The following is a 20603-nucleotide window of genomic DNA, read 5'->3' as shown; positions in this document are numbered from 1 at the left end:
TAAGCTTTTTCATGTGATGCAAATAAACTTCATAATTAATAAATGTTGTAGTCTCATTAATACAAAACGGGGTTTTATTTACATAATAAAAAACACAAAGCAATATTGAGACTTTCCAGGTTTAGCACCTCTCACTGGAGAGTTTGGTGGACATAACTGAACACTGAGGCCCATTTCACTATAATTTCCACTTTTACTCTTCATGAGCAGTGACGTCCACATGCGTATATGTTTTAAAGGCCTTCCTGTTACACTTCTGAAGTGTGGCACCAAGCTGTTTTCCAGGACCCACTTCATATGTATGTGGGAACTTCTGTCCCTGTGTCCTCTCATACATCTCATGCAGACTTTGCTCCCATTTTACAGGCGACTCAAGTTGCTTCACCAGTTGCCATCGAATGTGGTTCTTATTCATGTAGCGCTTGCCATCGACATTGGAATACACGCTGATTTCAGGACGCCGGATCTGAACAACAGAGATATCCACATGTTAAATGACAGTCACTCAAAATGTGAAATTTTAATGAGTTGCATTCATTAGTCTGGATGATTATAAAGGTTAAAGTATAACTCAATCCACTGAATGAACAATAATAAATACTATACAATAAGAATAAAAGACCAGCAAAGGGATGAGAAGGAGATGTGGATGTGTGAAACAGGAGATCAGAGACATCCCTAGGACAGACAGAAAAATAGAAAAGGACACAAAGTCACAAGACATTGAAGCTAAGCCACATGACAGCTTCCAAGAATTTTCTGGGTTTTCTTTACTGTTGTGGTACCTAAAAAAACTTGTAGTAAGAGAGCCCTTTCAGGCAGGGAAGAGAAGCCTTGAAGCATTCTACAAATTCACAAGATGCACTTGTAGAAGCAGTAACTTTTACTTCACAGAGACACTGCCTCAGTCAGTTGGAAAGTTACTCTTAATGTGTAACTTTGGGGTTTTAACTCATTTATAACCAAACTATTACATTGAGGAAGCATTTCTTGAAGGTTAAGTTACTGTTTTGTCAAATGAGTTTGGAGGCTTTGAATAAAGTGAAATAACAGATGAACAGGGGAGCTACATAGCCCTGAAGGGAGGGTGTTGAAATGTATTTCATCAGATAGTGAAGTCAAACAGTTGACTTTACATCAACAATAGATTTGCAGGGTTTAGGATGATTTTAAAAACAGGAAGTGGCATGTTGTGCTATTCTCACCTACAAAATGCAAATGAAAATGAACATGCACAGTATAAAGATCAAAAACACATACAGTGTGCAGTAGCTCTTTAAGAGAAAATCACTCTTTAGTGCATTTTTTTGGTAAATAAAGGAATTACAGGCCAACAGCCATTTGAGCAAATACAAATGTGGCTTAACTAACACCATTTATAATGTTAGAACTTTATTTATAGAATAGTGAATCGATTATCACTACCATCCTAATCCTAATACTATGATAGTCGTTATCAGGTGACTGACCTCCACCTGTCTGAGGACCTCTCGGAGAGGCTCAGTGGCCGACTTCATCAGGTCAGTGTGAAAAGCCCCGCTGACAGGGAGGGGTTTGGTCCTCACGAACCGAAGCTGCCAGGAGTTCTTCTGAAGGAAATCCAGAGCCTGGAAACACAACACAGCTCTGCTTTAAATACACTAAAGATCTTACTAGACATGCTACTGACTGTATTTTAAAACACAATCTGACATTTGATGGTGATCAGTGCTTCATCCTGTACCTGTTGGTGCCCTGCAATGACCCTACCATCAGGGAACAGGTAGTTGGCCACAGAGCAGACAGGCTCCTGGATGCCTAGACTCAGGCAGTGCTCTTTTGCTAGCAGACAGGCGTGTTTATAATTAGCCTGAGGCCGGCCAATGACTGACAGCATCCCACTAGGAACTAGCTCTGATGCTTTCTGCATGGCTTCTGCACGTACCTTCACCACATACAGAGCTAAAAGACACAAGAGTATATAGTCAAATTTCCATCCCAATGGTTTTAACCTGCTGCTTTTAGCTATTTACCTTCAGTAAAGTTCATAGCTCCAGAAAAGACCAGAGCAGCAAATTCTCCAACACTGAACCCTGCAGCAGCAACACACGTCTCAATAGCCTGTGGACAGAAACATCAGGGGTTACTCACAACTACCAGTGGTGGTATTTTTACTCAACAGTTCCACTTTATTCAGTGTCTGCTGCTAACCCCTTACAGCAAATACTGGACTTTTTACTACACTGTTCATCTGCCTGCTTCAGTTATGGTTCTGTTTCTCCAGATGTCTTGAAGGTTTGCGATGAATTTAAGGATTAGGTCTTCCATCATGGGCTTACTTTTTCCACTTCTTTCTGAATATAAGGGTTTTGCTTTTAATACACTGTCACAAAGCTGACCCTGATTACCCTAGCTGATGAAAAGTTGACTTTTTAAAGATACATGATTCTCATAGGATGATAATAACACAAACATGAGCTCAACTTTATATATATGTATTTACAGCAGTAAAATGCAGCAAATATGACTGTTGCAGTAGTATCAAACAAAAAAGGTTTTAATAAAACACTGAAAAGGACTAATTTACTGGGCAATGACTGGTGCATTTTGCAAACATTGCTTTTACTTATGTTGCTTACTTATGTACGTATACTTAGTTCATTTTCAGCAATCTAACCATTTCAATGCCATTTTGGATACATGACTAAAAAAACACCAAGTAATAAAATTTTTTTTTTTTTTACATTGGGGGCACTGCTGGAGTGTTAGAAATGTCAAAAGGTAGCAACAACATTGATTTCAATGCATTAGTATTTTTTTTGTGAGATTAAAAAATGTGGTTTCAGTGAAAGCCAATGAGGCTTTTTTTGCCGCAAGGATCCTGCACTGCAAAAAACTACTCATGTGATGAAATCATTGTTATTGCTAATCTCTGACATATTCAAGATTCTGATATAAAACAATATCATATCCCTCCACAATGATTGGACAGTTGATAGTTTTGAGCAGAGACGAAATGGTTTAAGGGATTTATGCAGAAAAAATGTTGCTATATGATGATTTTATAGTAGTTTTTGAAATGTACATATTTGGTTTGCGCGTTCCCAGAGGGTGTAAAATTATTAGTGCTGTATAACAGAGCTGTAAGAGTAGCTGGCATTATATAAAAAATAAGTTTAAAAAAAAAGAAATATTCTTACAGAAATCCATGTCATAAGCTGTAACACAGCCATACTGATCAACAAATCAAAACATCAAACAACAAAAAGGTACAGAATTGTCCTGAGGGGTTCCTGGGGCTTAAATGGATGTGTGCCTAGAGGCTCCAGGGCCCTTCTTCTGTCACATACCGTGGGGTTGATATGGTTGAGCTTCTCCACTGCTGCCAGTGAGGTGACAAACACTGCCGGCTGACAGTGGACCGTCTTCATCAGCTCCTCCTCGGGTCCCTCCAGGCACAGGGACAGCAGGTCGTACCCGAGGACCCTCTGGGCCACCGCGAACATGTCTTTAACATTAGGGTACTTCAAAAGACCTCGACCCATGCCCACAAACTGGCTGCCCTGGCCGGGGAAGAGGAGCACGGAGCAGCCGCTGGGGTCCTTCCTGGGCCTACGGACCTCCTCGCTGTCTTCGGGGGAAGCGGGCGGAGCGGGGCTCTCAGGTGGAGGATGGTGCTGGGTGTCATCCTGGGCTCCAGGCGGGTTAGTGGACAATCTTCCACAAAGAGGGGAGAGCCGTCTGAGCCCCCCTCTGGAGGCCGCCGTTAGGCCGGACAACAACATGACGTCTGTCGCTTCTAACGCTGTCCTGTCGGTTAAAATAAAGCTATAACCTGCCTGGAGGAACCGAGTTTAATAAACGAAAAACTCATGTCTGTGTCAGGAAAGCTGCTATCTAAGTTCGGCATGACATTTCATGGTGGCCGCCATATTTGAAGTCTCCGAAGGCCTTGTTGTTATTTTTCTTCCGGTTGAGTTTTCGCTTCCTGTTGTTATAGCGCCACCTCCAGGTCAAGAGTAGTAGTAGTAGTAGTAGTAGTAGTAGTAGTAGTAGTAGTAGTAGTAGTAGCAGCAGCAGCAATAGCAGTAGTATTAGTTGTAGTTGTAGTAGTAGTAGTAGTAGTAGTAGTAGTAGCAGCAGCAATAGCAGTAGTATTAGTAGTAGTTGTAGTAGTAGTAGTAGTCCTATTAGTAGTAGTAGTAGTAGTAGTAGCAGCAGCAATAGCAGTAGTATTAGTATTAGTAGTAGTAGTAGTAGTAGTAGTAGTAGTGGTGGTATCTGCAATATTAAATACACTACATTTCTGTATAAAACTCTCTGTAATCACTCTCATAAAAAAATAAACAGTTGTTAAAAATATGTAAAACTCAAAATATAATGATAAATAAGGCCGGCTTGTCCAAAATTGTGGACATAAGACTGCACAGACAGACAGATGGACAAACACTGGTAAAAACATAATGTCCTTGGTGACGGAAAACATCTAAAAACTATAATTATTAAAATTTATAAATCTAAAAGTATATGTCGGCCCTGCGATCAACTGGTGACATACCCAGGGTGTACCCCGCCTTTGCCCATAAATTGCTGGGATAGGCTCCAGTGACTCGTGCAACCCTAGTGAGTATAAAGTGGGTTCAGATAATGAATGAATGAATGAATGAATGAATCTAAAACTTCAGGATTATATACATGACTGGGCAATGCTATATACGTGAAAGACTTTATTTCATTTGATTCCAAAATGTCATAGTAATAAATGTATTATGTTGCGCCACTTAATCTGTAGTGAGTTCACATGCTTCTTTCTTTTTTTGTCCTATTTTAACCTATCCTCTGGAGCCAGAGACTATTGTGTTGAGTTTGTCCAGACCAATTGTTTGTTCCTTTTTCTGCATCTGAAGTTAACTCTAGAATCAAAATTGCTTCAAATATCCAAAATTATACAGACAACGTGGAAAGCTAGAAATCTTACATTATAGGTGTACTGATAAAGTTGTCAGTGTTTAGATGTGCAGATTTGTGTGCTTGATGTGGAATACCTTGATGCAAAAAGAATAACACAAAATATTTCCTCCTCTGCTTAATTTCAGTGATGACATGTCTAAAATTACATAGCATTGCTGTTTTTCCTTTATTGGTTTATTATTTTGTCACTGTAGGTTATTTTCAGTTTCCAGTATGCTGTTGTTTGAATCACTTTGTGTGTGTGTGTGTGTGTGTGTGTTTCCTTTGGTTAAGGCCACATGCCCTGCAGAGCTGAAAATATGAACACATAACGTTTGCGACTTCCCTGATTTGACTATTGTTTGGAGCCTTTTTCATGTTGTGGGATGAGGCTGAAGAAATGGTGGATAATATGGAAGTTCCTCTGTAAACACATTCATCCACATTTAAATCCTTACTCTTTTTCATAAATCGACCTACTGACATTCTATGATGTAAATGGTTCAATACAAAGAAAAACATGTGAAAGAGTTGTTTATTAACTAAAAATAAATCTATACACTTTAAAAAAAAAACTTATATCCAAGTCACATTAAACCACATCTTTAAGAGGTTGAACAGTATAAAGGATAGTTTTAATGAGAGATGTTATACTAATTCATTTGGGTTCAACAGAATAATCACACATCAAATTATATAGTACACACACTACTGGACAAAACTGTAAATCTCAGGTGATCATAGTGAAACTGTTTATTTTCATTCCTGCATCACATCATTCTTTTCATTCGTAGTGAACATCTAAAAATATAAATATATTGCAACACTTTAGCCATTTTCTCAGATTTTACTCAACTTTTCTCCCTCCTCTTTCAATGAATGAGCTTACAGGTCTTAAAAAAAATGAGGATTTCATTTTTCCATTATGAGTTGAAAATGTGAAAGTTGTTTCCCAAACTGTCACATTTCACATTTGTCCATTGGGTTTTTCCTGTGATTTCTCCCAGCTGTTCGAGAGGTTGGTAGCCTCATTCTGCTTCTTGAGCCTCTCACTGTCCTCTGGTGTCTGACTGTTCTGATCAGCTCTCGATTTATATTTCGAGATGAATTCATTACTGGCTAGAGCACCTTCCTTTTTGGGACACATGTTTCTAGATGAGAGGCGATGTTCCAGACGTTCTACATATAAAAACAAAAAAACAAAATTAGATATACATATTAGAATAAAGATACATGTGAGAAGGTGTACCAAAGAGAGACTGAGTTAACGTGTGTAATTATAATTAAAGTTTTAAAGGAGCTATATGTAGTTTTTCTACTTAAAAATGTTCAAATATGACCTAAAAGCATCATTTGAGTGTTCAAGATAAAGAGTCCTAAAGTTATGCCAAAGATGCCAATGTACTGTAGAGATACGGACTGATTTTTTTAGAAGACAGTGGTTGATTTATGTGGCCACTAGAGGGAGTAGTGAGCCGCTACTACACTGTGTCTTAAACACTGAAAACTAATGTCACAAGGCCTTCGAAATTGATAAGGTGGGATGAGAATCATTAAGAAATGACTTTTTGGGTAACAAAATAAGACCAAGTGATAAAAGCAAGAAGCATTGTTGTAATTTTCACCACTGGACACAACTCTAAATGAAAAGAATGGAGTTAAATGATAAAATTACAATGTTTCATCTACATGGTTTGATGATGAGGTGTATGACATAAAGTTATCATGTGTTGTTATTATGTTCACTAAGTTCTCCGTTTGTTGATCCACTGTTCAGAATAAACAGTGACAGTTTTGACTTTGGATGATTCAAAACAGATCTTTAGTGGAGCTACGGAGCTGAATTGTGGTTTTGCGGTGGCTGTTTCCTGTCAAAAAACAGAGCTACGCTAACCGAGCAACTATCAGCTGATGCAGTACGTGAATAGTATAAGACGCAGCGTTCTTTTGACCAACTGTTGCTGTGAGTTCCTGTTTGAAGGTGAAAATTTGATGGCACCATAATACAGATGTGTGCAAACAATGATCTTTATAGTTTATTCAGTGAGTGATACAGTCTGTGGATACATAGTGTTCATTCATTGGTGGTTTTGGTAGTTGTGTGTTCTTGTACGTGACTTCCCTCTACTGTTTATAGTTTGGAATATCAGTGCTACATAGAACTCCTTTAATAACATATACAATGCTGAATTTCTGTTCCCTTTCAGTGTTTTGTGCACCTGCAGGTGTGACAGGCTGCATCAGGCGGTTCAGCTGGACGTTCCAGTGCCGTACGTGTTGACTGGCATTCCTCAGCTTCTCTTGTACCTCCTGGACAACACAGATATCCTCTTATCTACATGATCTTGTTGTAATGTAAAATTTTAGGTTGCATGCTGAGCCGTTACTTTTTCTAAATTTCTTATCCTTCATGTTTCTCACCTCAAGGCGCTGGTGGCTCCTTTGGCGACAAGCACGGAGATCCTGAAGCTCCTGAGAGGCAGAGTGGAGGGCTGAGGGGGTGTCATCCTCCGTCACACCGTCTGAGACCTCCTGTATGGGGCTGAGGCACTGCAAGGCCCTCTGCTGCTCCTGGAGGAGGTGGAACTGCTTCTTCTTCTCCTCTTCAGCCTGCAGAAACCTGGGAAGGCAAAAAACAAGACGACAATCATGAAGTAAGTACAGGTCTTTGCAGTTGTGTTTGATTATAGTAGAATACAATGTGTGTTACCTTTGTAGGTCCTGCTTAGCCCTCTCTTCCTCCAGCCGAGCCTGGATCTCCAGGTTTAGAGCAGCCTCCAGTTTCTCCTGAGTCAGCTCCAACTCCTGGATCCTTCTCTTTTGCTGCTCAGCCTCCCTGTCCTTCTCCTGCATCTCAGCCTGCATAGTGTCTCTCAGCTAACACACACACACACACACACACACACACACACACACACACACACACACACACACACACACACACACACACACACACACACACACACACACACACTTATTCAGTGGAAAGAACTGACCTATTCCTGAATCACCTTTTCCAGGAATGCCATTACCTTTACTCAACCACTAAAAATCACTAAAGGTTAAGCTGTAATTTTATAATGCCAATGCTTTGCTGCTGTTTTCCGAGGTCAAAGCCAATGGAATGGATGGTAAATGCTATTTCAGATTAAAGCTGTCAATGCCATGATGAGACCCTTGCACCTCAGCACATATCAAGGTACACCGCAGTTGATGATTTTTAATGTAAGCACATTGAGTTTTTTCAGGCCTCTCTCACTTTCAAAAGTTGTACAAAAAAGTTAAATAGGCTTATTACTTCTTGTGCCAACATACAACAGCTGAAAATGGTAAAAACCAGATAAAAAGAGCATATCTATACCAAAAATCAATAGATTTCCAGTTGGGTTTAGCACATGGCTACAAGATGCATTTTGTTTTTCTGGATCTGACACATGCCAGTCAAAGTTGGTACTAAGTGAAACCTCGCACAGGGGCTTAATTTTCTAGAGGATGCAACTGAGCCATTTTTTAACATCCAAGACCTAATGTCTCCTCATTTCATTACCTCCGCCAAGGAGGTTATGTTTTTGCCAGGGTTTGTTTGTTTGTTTGTTTGTCTGTCTGTTTGTTTGTCTGTCCGTTAGTGTGCAACATAACTCAAAAAGTTAAGGACAGATTTGGATTAAATTTTCAGGGTTTGTTGGAAATGGGATAAGGAAGAAATGATTAAATTTTGGTGGTGATCGGGGGTGGGGGGGCCCACGGGGGGGCACTGATCGTTAGTGTGCAACATAACTCAGAAAGTTCTGGACAGATTTGGATGAAATTTTCAGGGTTTGTTGGAAATGGGATAAGGAAGAAATGATTAAATTTTGGTGGTGATCGGGGGTGGGGGGGCCCACGGGGGGGGCCACTGATCAGCCTTGGCGGAGGTCTGCACTCTCCGAGTGCTTCTAGTTAGTACTGTGCCAGAGCTGCTCCTTCCACCATCCTGGAAAAGGGGTGCAAGGTATCTGGGTTTTGTGGCTCGTTCCTGAACAGTGCTGAGTGCAGGATACTGCAACAGTGAATTTGCAAAATACAGTCGCGGAAAAGATTATTAGACCATCAAAAGTCATCAGAAACAATGGTTATGCAATCAAGTACTAACTCCTGAGTGTATCATGTGACTAAAACAGACTGAAAAGAAAACATGGAATGCCTAAAAGCACTGTTTTTGGCAGTACAATGCCATAGCTGTTGATGTAACAACTGAAGTGGTTTTGGTTATTATCAAGAAAACATGGAAAATGTCTAGATATCAGCTCTTAAATTAAACTCTTACGAGCTATTTTTGTTGTTATCATTATATTTGTCCAAACAAATGTACCAGGCATTAAAATGAAAAAAAAATTGAAGAAAATAAGGAGTGGTCTAATAATTTTTTCCGCGACTGTAGTATCAAAACAGGAGTTATTTTCATCAAATGTGTGTGAATGAGGAAGCTTGTTGTATTAGTAAACTGACTAAATCCTTGCAATACCCAACAGCACATAGAAAGATGTTCCACCACAGTGCAATGGAAATATTCACATTTATTCTGGCAGAGTATATTCATTGTGCCAGACTACCCAAGACCCATAAACTCTTGCATTTCTGCCACTTTTGACATGTGCAAACTATATGTCCAGTCCCAAAAAAATGAAATTCAAAAGGTAACAAATGGAACAAATGATAAATACAATAAACAGTTTCAGTAGAGGCTTTGCACCAGTCACTGCTTGGGCCATAAATACTGTAAATAAATGTATAAATCTTACCATCTCTGCTTCTTTCAGTTGTCTCTCCAGCTCCATTTGCACCTCCCTCTGTTTCCTTCTCTCTCTCTCCTCTGCCTCCCTTCGTCTGGTTTCCAATTCACGGGCATGCTGCGAGACACAACATGTAGTAAATACTATAAACACACAGATATTCATGTAAACCAATTGCACATGGCAGGAGAGGTGAGTAAAAGTGTTGAAACATTGACTGTCTTTTTTTTTTTCATTTATCGTCACAGAGTGAGCTCATTCCTTCCTCTGTTACCTGAATGATGCTTTCTATCTCTAGATCCTGCCTGTCTTTCTCTTTCTCCATCTTCTCCATTTCTTGGGTATTGGAGTCGTCTGACTGGCTGCTCCGGCTGCTGCAGCTGCTCCGGGCGCTCCGGCTGCGCTCCCGTTGGCTTTGTTCCCGCTGGACCCGTCTCTTTAGTTTGAGTTCATGGTGCAGGGAGGATTTTCCCTCACTCTGGAGACGGAGAGCAGTCTGAATGGCTGGAGAACAAACATACCCACACAGATCTTAAAAAAAAAGTTTTTTCACATACAAATTGCACCATTAACACATTGTATTGGACAGATAAGGCTGAGTACATCTTGATCTGAAAGAAATACAGAAAACAAAGGAAATTACCAGAGAAAAGGGACTTTGCTGGTAATTAATCCCACTGAACATTACACGTTGCCAACGTTAACTTGACTAACCATGGATCTTTTGCTGCATGTTGTTTATCTTCTCACATCACATCAGTATTTGCTTTTAAATAAAATTATAACTAGCCCCTTAGCCCCAAAGATAAACCCTGGATGTGTCACCAGTTCATTGCAGGGCTGACATACGAGGGCGAAAAATAATTTACATTCACATTTACAACTAAGTGTGATCTAGATTGACTGATTGACCTAATAAGATGCATGTCTATGGACAGAGGGTCAGGTTCTAAACACTGCACCACTGTGTTGTCACCCCAAAATTTGTAAAATAATATAAAATATTAAAACATGGGCTGATGTCAAACAACGTTCAAGATAAAACGAGTTAAAAGATATTACTAAAATCATAAGACAATAACTTTGTGTTATACCATTTAAGATTAAGATACCCTTTAGTGACCAAACTGGGATATTTTTTGGAGGCAGTAGCACCAAAAATGGAAATTTCCATTATGTAATCCATTCCTATTTCACCAATACAAGCTCCTTTGTTTATACTCAAATTCTTAGAAAATCAGTTGAATATAAATCTCATTCTTAATTCAGTGTAGGATCTCAACATGAATATGTTGGGGGCTATTGTCAGTGGTAAATTACACATGGTGTTGGCTGTTGAATAATAAGAAACATGGAATAGAATCAAAATAAAGTGATCAATACTTACTTGTATAATCAGTTCATTGTTGGTTTTGGAGCTTTTTGGAATTTAAAAAGAATAATACTAAAGTTATCTTTTACATAACTTAATTTACTTTGACTTTATAGAGTACAAACACAAAACATGTGAGGCCAGATACATATTCAAATAATAAAGTGCTACAGTTTCTCTGTATTTGGTGATTATTATACACATCACCAACACACCTTGAGTCCATTCCACCTTCTGTCTCTGATCAGACGCACTCATCTCAAAGGTTTTATTGTGGGTTTTCACACAGAACAAACAGCGTTTTCCCTCTCTGTCTGGAATGGGCTAAAAAAAACAAAAAAACAAAAAGAGTTAAAAAAAAAAGAAGAAAAAAATAGCACAGCGCATCTTCCATTTGTAGCTTAATTTAATCAGTAAGTTATGGTAAGAATAAAGGGACCTATGCTTGTTGTTTTCATATGCAGCATGCTGAACATTAAAACGCTCAACCATTTTTCCTCACTGACCTCGATCACACAGCTCTTATCTAGCAGGATCTCGCCTCTCTTATCTTTTAAGTCCTCACTGACGTAGTACGCCATGGAGGTGGGCTTCAACACAAACCAACGCTCCGTCCAGTTCCTGCGTACGTGCCCCTTTTTCCACATGTAACCCTACGAACAGGGTCAGAGTTGAAAAACACATAAGAAAAAAAAGAGAGCAGATGAACTGGAGGGAAAACACAGGGGGACTTACCCTCTTCAGGACATTGTGGTACATCTCCAGAAAGACCTCATCCAAAGCCAGACTGAAGGCTTCGGCACTGGTCACCCTCAGCAGCCGACCCGCACCCATGTGCTCCAGGAAAGCCCACACTGACATGCCTTCATCCTGAACTGTGGAATCCTGAAATAATAAATCTTCCAGGGGCTTCCCATCCCACTCCTGATTCATTGCTGTGGAGATTTTCTTGAGGAGATACTCCACCTAAATGCAATCACATATGAGATTATAGAAACATCACAACTTTTATAATAATAGGTTACACATACACTATAATGTAATTCTTTACAGGGGCAGGCTACTGTGCACATAGTACAAAGTGGTTTATTTTTGTCTCTGTCGACAGGAAACCAAAAGCATGATGGAGGAAGTACAGGAAGGAACAGCCTCATTAACTTACTTACTTGCACTCTTTTTTTTTTTTTTTTTGACAACAAAAATGCAGCTGTATGACTCTGTTGGGCCTCATATTGTACTTATTTTAGAATTATATTATTAAGTCAGGACTTTTCACCTCCTTTTTATTTTTAGTAGATTGGGCACAGGTAGGAATTACATGAAATAAATAAATGGCCCTGGATGTTTTCCCTGTTTCATCTGATTAATCAGCCCTATCTGTTTTACCTCCTCAGGGATCATCACCAGTGGGTAGCGGTCCTCCGACAGCAGGTTGAATAAACAGAAGAGTTTAAAGCAGTCTCTCTGAGATAGCAGTGCATCCTCTGGGACTCCCTTATAGTTCTTTTTCATCGTCATCATCCAGCACAGGTCATCAAACTTCTCTTTGTCAAACATTCCCTCTTTGACCTGGAAAACAGAAAAAAAGGCTTGTAATGACTGAAACTAAAATGGCTCTGCATGGACTGATATGAGTAATATAAAGATAGACAAAAGAAGAGAAAGAAACATGGATAGAGCCCAGGCAATAGACAACATCAGCAGGGCAATAGTGTTATTTTGTAACACAATGTATACAAATACTAATCCACAATTAACTTTTCCAAGTAGTAGTTGAACAAATATTACCATTACCGTGAAATTCCAGCGATGCTCCAACATGACATTAGCTTATGAGTTCTTATTATTAAAAGTCAAGTATGGAATTTTGCTAAAAACAGCAACAACAACATATACACTGTCTACCCCTTGTTCAATGAATGGAGAAGTGTGGCAAAGATTGAATTTATTTTCAGAAATAGGTGACGAAATGCTTCATATTTTACCTCAAATACAATACAACCCTCTACAGTCTAATCCTGTCATTTTCAGGCATTGTTAAGATTGTCTACATTTAAAAATCCCTCCTGTGAGCCATGTGGCGTTAAAAAAGAGAGGGAAAGAAATGAAAATATACACTATTGCCCATAAAGTTGGAATAATTTTGTTTTCAGACACATTCCTCTTTTTATTCCTACTAATACACACTGTATCTATCAAGAATAAATCACATTGTCACAATCATTTCATGAACAGAGGTAAAAATATTTTATTCCATCTTCATGGGCAACAGTACATATATAAATATGTATATATGTGACAGTCATCAGTAATTAGGGATGTAACGATTACTAGTATAATGATAAACTGCGGTAAAATTCCTGACTGTTAGTATTACTGTTTAAATTCGAATTCTCATGATAACCGTGTTTGGTTACCACACTTTGAAAGAGAAAGAAAGAGAGAGAGAGAGAGAGAGAGAGAGAGAGAGAGAGAGAGAGAGAGAGAGAGAGAGAGAGAGAGAGAGAGAGAGAGAGAGAGAGAGAGAGAGAGAGAGAGAGAGGAGAGAGAGAGAGAGAGAGAGAGAGAGAGAGAGAGAGAGAGAGAGAGAGAGAGAGAGAGAGAGAGAGAGAGAGAGAGAGAGAGAGAGAGAGAGAGAGACTACCTATCTATCTATCAATGAAAAAGAAACTAAACTCAAACTTGATATTGAAAATGGTCCAACAATGGCCATAAGGTTCCATCTTTAATACACATTTGTATGTTTGATATTCTGCTCTTTTTCTGCAACAGAAAGTACATTGTGCCTATTATTTTATTTTATTTTATTTTTTTTGTTATTGTTGTTGTTTTTCAAAATACAACTTGGTTAAATTATTTCAGTTTGTGTATTAGTACTTTTTGAACATTTTGAGCACATTTCAACAACACCATGATAATAATGATAATCGTGATAATTTTGGTCACAATAACTGTGATACATAATTTTCATATTGTTACATCCCTATCAGTAATATGTGAGAGTCATCAGTAACATGATAAACTTTGGCTTAAATTTCTAGACAAAACAAAATACATACTGGCATTTTGTGTTCGACTGCAAAATATGCTGTCTTTGTATTTTAATTAGATTGCTTGTAGGAATAAACTGATATTTGTGTACTGGAGCATTAGAGTAGTGGAGTTCTTTCTTTTTTTTTTCTTTTTTACCCCACTCCACAGGGATACCGCAGTAACTTTACCTTATCCAGAATATACTTGTTGAGGTAGGGCATGTAGCCATGATTGGACACTGGTCCATCATCATCATCCTGGAAGTGTTCCTCCAGAGCCACGGGGTCATGTGGGATGTTCAACACTGTGTACAAGTTGTGGGAAAGCACCTACAGAACACACACATATAGAACATTTTAGAACTTGAATTAAAAATCACTGTTTTCTGATGATCCAAAACAAGCCTACAGTCACATAGGATTAGCTTTTCTCTGTTACTTCATCCACAGACCCACACACACAGACACAAGCCCAGTCACACAGTCCTCAGTGACTCTGCATGTCAGGACAGCTCTCTGCTATTTCCTTGGATTCTTCTCACCTATTTGGACTGGGGCAGGCATGTAGGGACTGGACAGAAACCAAAGAGCTCCACATAAACTCACTGAAAGGAAGCTTATGGCAAAACAAGACCTGTTCTCGTCTTATCACTTCTTTTGGGGTGTTATTTCTCTAGTTAATGTTTCTGAGCCTCTTCAAAGATTGGACTTCGAGCTTCAAGCCTCTGTTGGCTACGTGTCTGTAGGGAAAAACTGCAGCTTTTATACATATTTGACCTCGACTTTATGTGTCTACGTGTGTGTTTACTGCTCACAAAATCACAACAATAAAATAACACATTGATGATCATTTAGGTTTTTATCCAAAGTGAAAAAAGTAGCAGAGGCTGTGATCTAGATGACGCACTCCGGTGTCTTTTTCTTCATCTTTAAACGACTAAATATGATAAATCTTACCTTTAACTGCGATTTAGACACTTTGCCACACTTTTCCACGTCCAGCGATGTAAAAGCGTACCAGATAGACTTGAGGAGCTCGGATTTTAGGTCCATTTTGGAGACCCTAGTGAGCGCATAACAACTACATATCCAAGCGCGGAGCAGCGGCTTTTACGCAGCCACAGGCAAGTGGCGGCGGAGAGAATTGCCAAATAAATGTGGGGCAGAGCACAGACTGAACTGCAAACAGACCAAAAGTAGTCAGATGTAGGGCACACACACTTAAAGAGGCGGAGAGTAGAGATAAAACTTCACCTCTAACACGATCCTCCACAATAAACGCACTTAAACAAGTAATTAAAACGTGCCAAACAGACGCACAGACTTCACAAATATATTATAGACAGAAGGAAACGGATGACAGCAACATAAATCCGAATAAAAAGCATAAATTAAGGCCTTGTTGGAATGATGGCAGCTCTCATATTCAAGTTCTGGGTCATTTACAAGGGTGGATTTCTAAATTCCTCAATGTGAAAAAAATAAATAACACAGCTCTTGTTATCAGATTCAGGAGGCATACCTTGACTTTAAGACACACCCAGTTATTTACACAGCCCAGGGACACATTTAACATCATCTTAAAATACTAAAGGTTATCAAATACAACAGTTGGAGCCTTTAATTGTTTTTCTTTTCTCAGTATGGAATTTTCATTGTGTTTAAGAAGTCTGTTAACCCTTTATAAGGGATTCAGAAATACTTTGAAATTCAAACTCCTAAACCTAGTATGTTATTGGAGGACATAAGAATGTATTCCTTTTACTGAAAATTTTTGAAATAAAATTGCATAGTTATGTAGAAAATCAGTATCAGTGAAGTTACCATATTTGGCTCCTTAGCTGTAACTGGCAAAACAAAACAAAACAAAAAAAAAAATCCAAGAAGTAAATATAAAAAATGCAAGAAAAATAATGAAAGGCAAAAAGGACATCACTTTTAGAACATTAGACCAACATAAGTTCTGATCCAGACGCCTGTCAACATCCATATTCTCCCTTTGAACATCATTCCTTACATTAGTACCATTACTTCCTGGTACCTAACAAAGCAGGTACACTCACTGTTCATGCAGAGGTGGACCACACAGACCCTGTAGACCAGGGGTCGCCAATCCTTATCCTCGAGGGCCGGTATCCTGCTTGTTTTAGATGTATCCCTCTTCCAACACACCTGATTCAAATGATAAGCTTATCGTCAAGCTCTGCAGAAGACCGATAACAACCATCAGGTGTGTTGGAAGAGGGAAACATCTGAAACATAGAGGATACAGGCCCTTGAGGAACAGGACTGGTGACCCCTGCTGTAGACCTCACTGGACCTGAGATAATAATCTCTCTCAGACTCACTGTCCTCACTGTAACTGTTGATACCACTGTCTTGTAATGTATGTGGAAATTACCAAAAATAGTCACTTGCCCGATAAAGAATTCATGTGGATGGTAAAACCTGTGGCTAAATGTGAAGATCATGTTCTCAGGTTGTCCTCAGACCAAACACATCTGATCTTTTGCCCCACTGTCCAGCCTAGTGAACATTTGTTTTGGCTCAGTAACAGTCAATAATAACACCCAGTAAAGCAGCCCAACCCAGACTAGGTTACACATGTATTATAAGCAAAGTGCCCCTTGTGGTTTCCCTGCCTTAAGGTGTTGGTTGAACATCTTTTAGAGCTTGGTTTTTGTATGATGAAACTGCTGGTGAGGATGTGCTAACGTCCCAACACAATAAATAGGCTAAACAAGGACAGAGTGATCAGACACACACCATCCATGAGCCTTATTGGAGCATATGTAGGTTAATCAATAGAATAATTAGGTCATGACAATGGTAGCAGTGTCCAGAGGCTACAGCCGAATGCCTCTATGAGTCTAAACAGTCATATATTGGCGTTATCATACATATATTGAAGTGAATGCATGAAATATTATCATTTGCATGTAGAATATGATTTTCTGCCCCATAAACTAATCAATACTGGGTTAGCATGTTGTATTTCTTTATCAGCTTCTCCTGTTTGTCGTCTCTTTTCAAGGGCAGATCTAATCACCGTTGTCTCAGGTGGCAGAAATGAGATGTCATTCAGTCGGCTATAATTCAGAATTACCTGGCCAGAGGTCTAGGTGAGGATGGACCATTCCCAGCTCAGAGAATTTACCACTCTGGCACATTCCCAGCATGGCCTGTCTCATAAAATTAAGCCCAGAAGCTTAAGGTCTTTGAAATACAGACAGGAGCTTCAAATCTACCACCAAGAAGGATGAGTGACACACAATGCTTTAGTTTGACAAAAACACAAAAAATGCACAATGTAAGATTTGAAGATTTTTTTAATTACACTACATGCTTCAGCTATGTCTTCACCATTGATTTCTTTGTTATTTTGCTCACAGTCACATTAATATTACATCACAGGAATAATACTGTTGTCATTTTAATGTATTCAAAGACCTTGACATTGCCATTGTCCAATCCATATCGTATTTTTTTTAGTGTTGCAGATATACTTTACAATTCCAGTCATGCTTGTTTGCACTTGTGATAACAGAATATGTACATTATGCTATCTTATATATTTATTTACATTTATAGGGAAAAAGTGTGCTATTCTATACATAGGAAAGGTAAGATAAACAATAACTTAGAGGGAATGTATTGCTGAAAATAATAATTCACTGCATGTAGATAATCTTTTACTGTAATCATAATCATAATAGATTATAAAAAGTTAATGAGAGAAAATAGACCATTGTAATATTAAAGTAGAATTAAGATTCATATGGAGGAAGAGCATGAAAAATGCAGATGCGATCCCAACTTTCAGTCACTGTGTGGCTGCGCAGCATCTGGGTAATGCTACATTTAAGTAATGGCATTTTCAATGTTATGCATAAAGTTATTTGAAATGCCATTTAAGAATGATGAGATAGACTTGTGCTTCAGGTTGTGACTAGAACAGTGAGTGGAAAACACCACTTAATGTAATCATAATCTTACAGAAAATCCACAGCACTCAATACAGTAAACATTTTTACAGCTTTTCAGTTTTATAAACAGCACAAAACACCACATATAGGACTTATTATTGATTATCATTAACTTTAGAGCATAGTGTATTATTTGTAATGCCAAACCTACATGGATATACAGATATGTTTCAATAACAGCCAAGCTAAACTATCTAAAATTAAAAAATGGTTGGTAAACATTCATGGGCAGTCAGTGGTGAGATGCTCTAAATAAGAACAGAGATGGAAAAATTCTGACATCATCTAGGACAAACAAATTCAAAGAGAAAATTATTATTTTCATGCTGCTACTAAATTATTATTTTTAACCCAAAACAGAGAACAGTTCTTCCCTCAAGTATTACTTTTTGCAGTACATAGTCCATTCTGGATTAACCTTGATTTCTGACACTGGAATATGGAAAAAAAAAAAAACAAACTCATTTGAGAAGACGCCTCTGTCACTGTCAAATCAAGGAGCATTTTTTACATTTGTGCTGTAAGCAGACTCAGGCAAGCAGTTAAGTATAAGGATGCGAAGTGAAAAGAGATGCTGCTTTATAAAGTAATCTCTCCCTTTTAGATATTCCACTGTGAAACTTTTCATTGATATTTATTTCTCACCCTGGGAACACAGGATAAATGACCCTGTTACAGGCAGCCAGTACTTTTGGATTCTTCTAAACCAGGGGTCAGCAACCCTGGTCCTAGAGAGCCACTATCCTGCATGTTTTAGATGTATCCCTCTTCCAACACACCTGATTCAAATGATAATCCTATTATCAAGCTCTGCAGAAGCCTGATAATGACCATCAGGTGTGCTGGAAGAGGGAAACATCTAAAACATGCAGGATAGTGGCTCTCTAGGACCAGGGTTGCTGACCCCTGTTCTAAATCATGTGCTTGACAGATGATTATGAATACAAACTCCACCAACTATGCAACTCTATTATTCATTAAGGAAGTAAACATTCCTTCCAAATTATCTTCAAAATTTGTCTGTTCTTGTTTTTTTGGTGTTCATTTTCCAAACTGACCATCAGTGTGCCACTACACGTCGATGTTGCCTTGGTGCCATTCTGTTGGCAAGCAGACAAGCTAGAGCGATGCCTCCTATCTGAGTGAATGCCAGTCCCAAAACAGTGGCAGCGATATGAAAGACGTTGTCATTGACCAAGCTAAACACCTTGCGGAAACAGCCATGTGGATGGATCCCTGCAATAACTACTCCTTCATTGTCATCTGACAGTAGAGGACGGTTCCTGCAGCCCTTACGCCTAATGCAACAGCTGTCTGGCAGGGACACAGAGGTGCCATTTTCAGTGGATGGGAAGGCCATATGTTGGATGGCCCAGTCCGAGGAGAGCCAATCACGCCAACCCTCTGCTCCACAACATTCCAAGGCCCTCTGCAGGCTGTCTAAAGCATCTGCACGACCTTCATCCTCCGTGTAACCTGCCACCGCTCGCTGTAGGCCGCTGCGAAATCCTCCAGCAATGTCTTCACGGTAGAAAAGGCCAGATAGTCCAGCGGCCAAACCAGCAATAAGTGCAGCAAGTTGGAAGAAGCCATAGGCCCTAAGCACACAGGGCAAGTTGGCAGCTACCCCAAGACAACCCAGGAAACCCCAGGCCGTGACAGCTGCCCCAGTGGACAGAAGGATGAGTGGGGCGTTGGGGTAGCGATTGGTAGACAGCAGCATGAAGTCTGCCAGTGAAATCTGCGCCCAAACTCCTAGAGTAAAGATGGCCAAACCTGCAGCCCAGAAGAGGCAACTGAAGGCCAGCAGACCCAGGCGCAGGAGATGCATAACTCCCACTGGGCGGCAGCAGGGTGGGGCAGCACCCCCAGGTGGAGGCACAGGAGGCGCCAGGGAAGCTTCTGAGCCGACTGACAAAGATAGTCGCTGCTGCTGGTGGAGCTGATCCTCCTGCTCTCGATATGATGGGAGCAGGTAGCCAGGAATCGCAGAGGGTCGACGAGGAAAAGGAGGAGGGGTGAGGAGATCGAGACCCCTTGGAGAGGACAGTCTTCGTACAGCTAGCTGCTCACGCTCCCAGTCCAAAGCTTGTCTGCTGGGACTGGGTCGAGCTGACAGGGAGTCATAAGGCAGTGCAGAGCTCATGGTCCTGGCTCTGGTTTTATCTATTCTTCTCTCTCTCTTTTTACACACTCCCCCTTCTTCTCCTTTTTCTATCTCTCTCGTCCCCCTGCAACACACAGTCCCCCTCCCACTTCTTTATGACTTGTTATTAATCCGCCTCCAGCTCCACGATGCAGACCAGACTGTAAATCTCACTGATGGGTCTTTCCTTGAGCTCTTATCTGCGTCCACAGCCCCCTTGTTTCCACTCTATTTATCTGTTTATTTCAGGTGTTTTTTCCACTTGCGTGGTCACCGATAGTCCGAAATCCTCCGCTGACAGCCACATCCGACATCTTCTGGCTCTCTGCTGCCCCTTGCTCTGGTCACAGAAGGTGATTGCAGTGA

The 20603-nt window shown here is 39.8% G+C and overlaps 3 protein-coding genes across 3 annotated transcripts; all 3 read right to left on the bottom strand.

Moving 5' to 3' along the window:
- Positions 1-56: 56 nt before the first annotated feature.
- On the bottom strand, positions 57-3916 carry mcat (malonyl CoA:ACP acyltransferase (mitochondrial)). Its single transcript, XM_030150904.1, has 5 exons — positions 3330-3916; positions 2013-2100; positions 1724-1941; positions 1470-1607; positions 57-466 (listed from the first exon to the last, which is right to left on the bottom strand). Exons 1-5 carry the CDS (start codon positions 3762-3764, stop codon positions 194-196), a joined length of 1152 nt encoding a protein of 383 aa, XP_030006764.1. The 5' UTR covers positions 3765-3916; the 3' UTR covers positions 57-193.
- A 1629-nt stretch (positions 3917-5545) lies between these two features.
- On the bottom strand, positions 5546-15509 carry def6c (DEF6 guanine nucleotide exchange factor c). The gene is made up of 12 exons (XM_030150875.1): positions 15063-15509; positions 14295-14435; positions 12460-12642; positions 11809-12039; positions 11580-11726; positions 11289-11397; positions 9976-10205; positions 9711-9818; positions 7640-7806; positions 7351-7549; positions 7149-7239; positions 5546-6108 (listed from the first exon to the last, which is right to left on the bottom strand). The coding sequence occupies exons 1-12, from the start codon at positions 15156-15158 to the stop codon at positions 5897-5899; spliced, it is 1914 nt and encodes a 637-aa protein (XP_030006735.1). The 5' UTR covers positions 15159-15509; the 3' UTR covers positions 5546-5896.
- Positions 15510-19017: 3508 nt separating this feature from the next.
- Positions 19018-20304, bottom strand: LOC115430332 (tetraspanin-7-like). Its single transcript, XM_030150288.1, has one exon. It carries the CDS (start codon positions 20235-20237, stop codon positions 19152-19154), a length of 1086 nt encoding a protein of 361 aa, XP_030006148.1. The 5' UTR covers positions 20238-20304; the 3' UTR covers positions 19018-19151.
- Positions 20305-20603: the final 299 nt, after the last annotated feature.

The sequence above is a fragment of the Sphaeramia orbicularis genome, chromosome 12, assembly GCF_902148855.1.
Source record: "Sphaeramia orbicularis chromosome 12, fSphaOr1.1, whole genome shotgun sequence".
Taxonomy (NCBI): Eukaryota; Metazoa; Chordata; class Actinopteri; order Kurtiformes; family Apogonidae; genus Sphaeramia; species Sphaeramia orbicularis.
Note: the sequence above shows the minus strand (reverse complement) of the source record. Positions and strands in the feature narration are given on the sequence as shown.

What these genes read in the sequence shown, in the direction of transcription:
- mcat (XM_030150904.1), bottom strand. Translation starts at nt 3,764, where the DNA reads ATGTTGTTGTCCGGCCTAACGGCGGCCTCCAGAGGGGGGCTCAGACGG. An exon ending in TCAACCATATCAACCCCACG is followed by an intron (nt 2,101 to 3,329) that starts GTATGTGACAGA and finishes TTCTGTCCACAG; the next exon opens with GCTATTGAGACGTGTGTTGC. An exon ending in TCATTGCAGGGCACCAACAG is followed by an intron (nt 1,608 to 1,723) that starts GTACAGGATGAA and finishes TTGTGTTTCCAG; the next exon opens with GCTCTGGATTTCCTTCAGAA.
- def6c (XM_030150875.1), bottom strand. Translation starts at nt 15,158, where the DNA reads ATGGACCTAAAATCCGAGCTCCTCAAGTCTATCTGGTACGCTTTTACA. An exon ending in TGTCTAAATCGCAGTTAAAG is followed by an intron (nt 14,436 to 15,062) that starts GTAAGATTTATC and finishes TGTGTTCTGTAG; the next exon opens with GTGCTTTCCCACAACTTGTA. An exon ending in ACCACAATGTCCTGAAGAGG is followed by an intron (nt 11,727 to 11,808) that starts GTAAGTCCCCCT and finishes CCCTGTTCGTAG; the next exon opens with GGTTACATGTGGAAAAAGGG.
- LOC115430332 (XM_030150288.1), bottom strand. Translation starts at nt 20,237, where the DNA reads ATGAGCTCTGCACTGCCTTATGACTCCCTGTCAGCTCGACCCAGTCCC.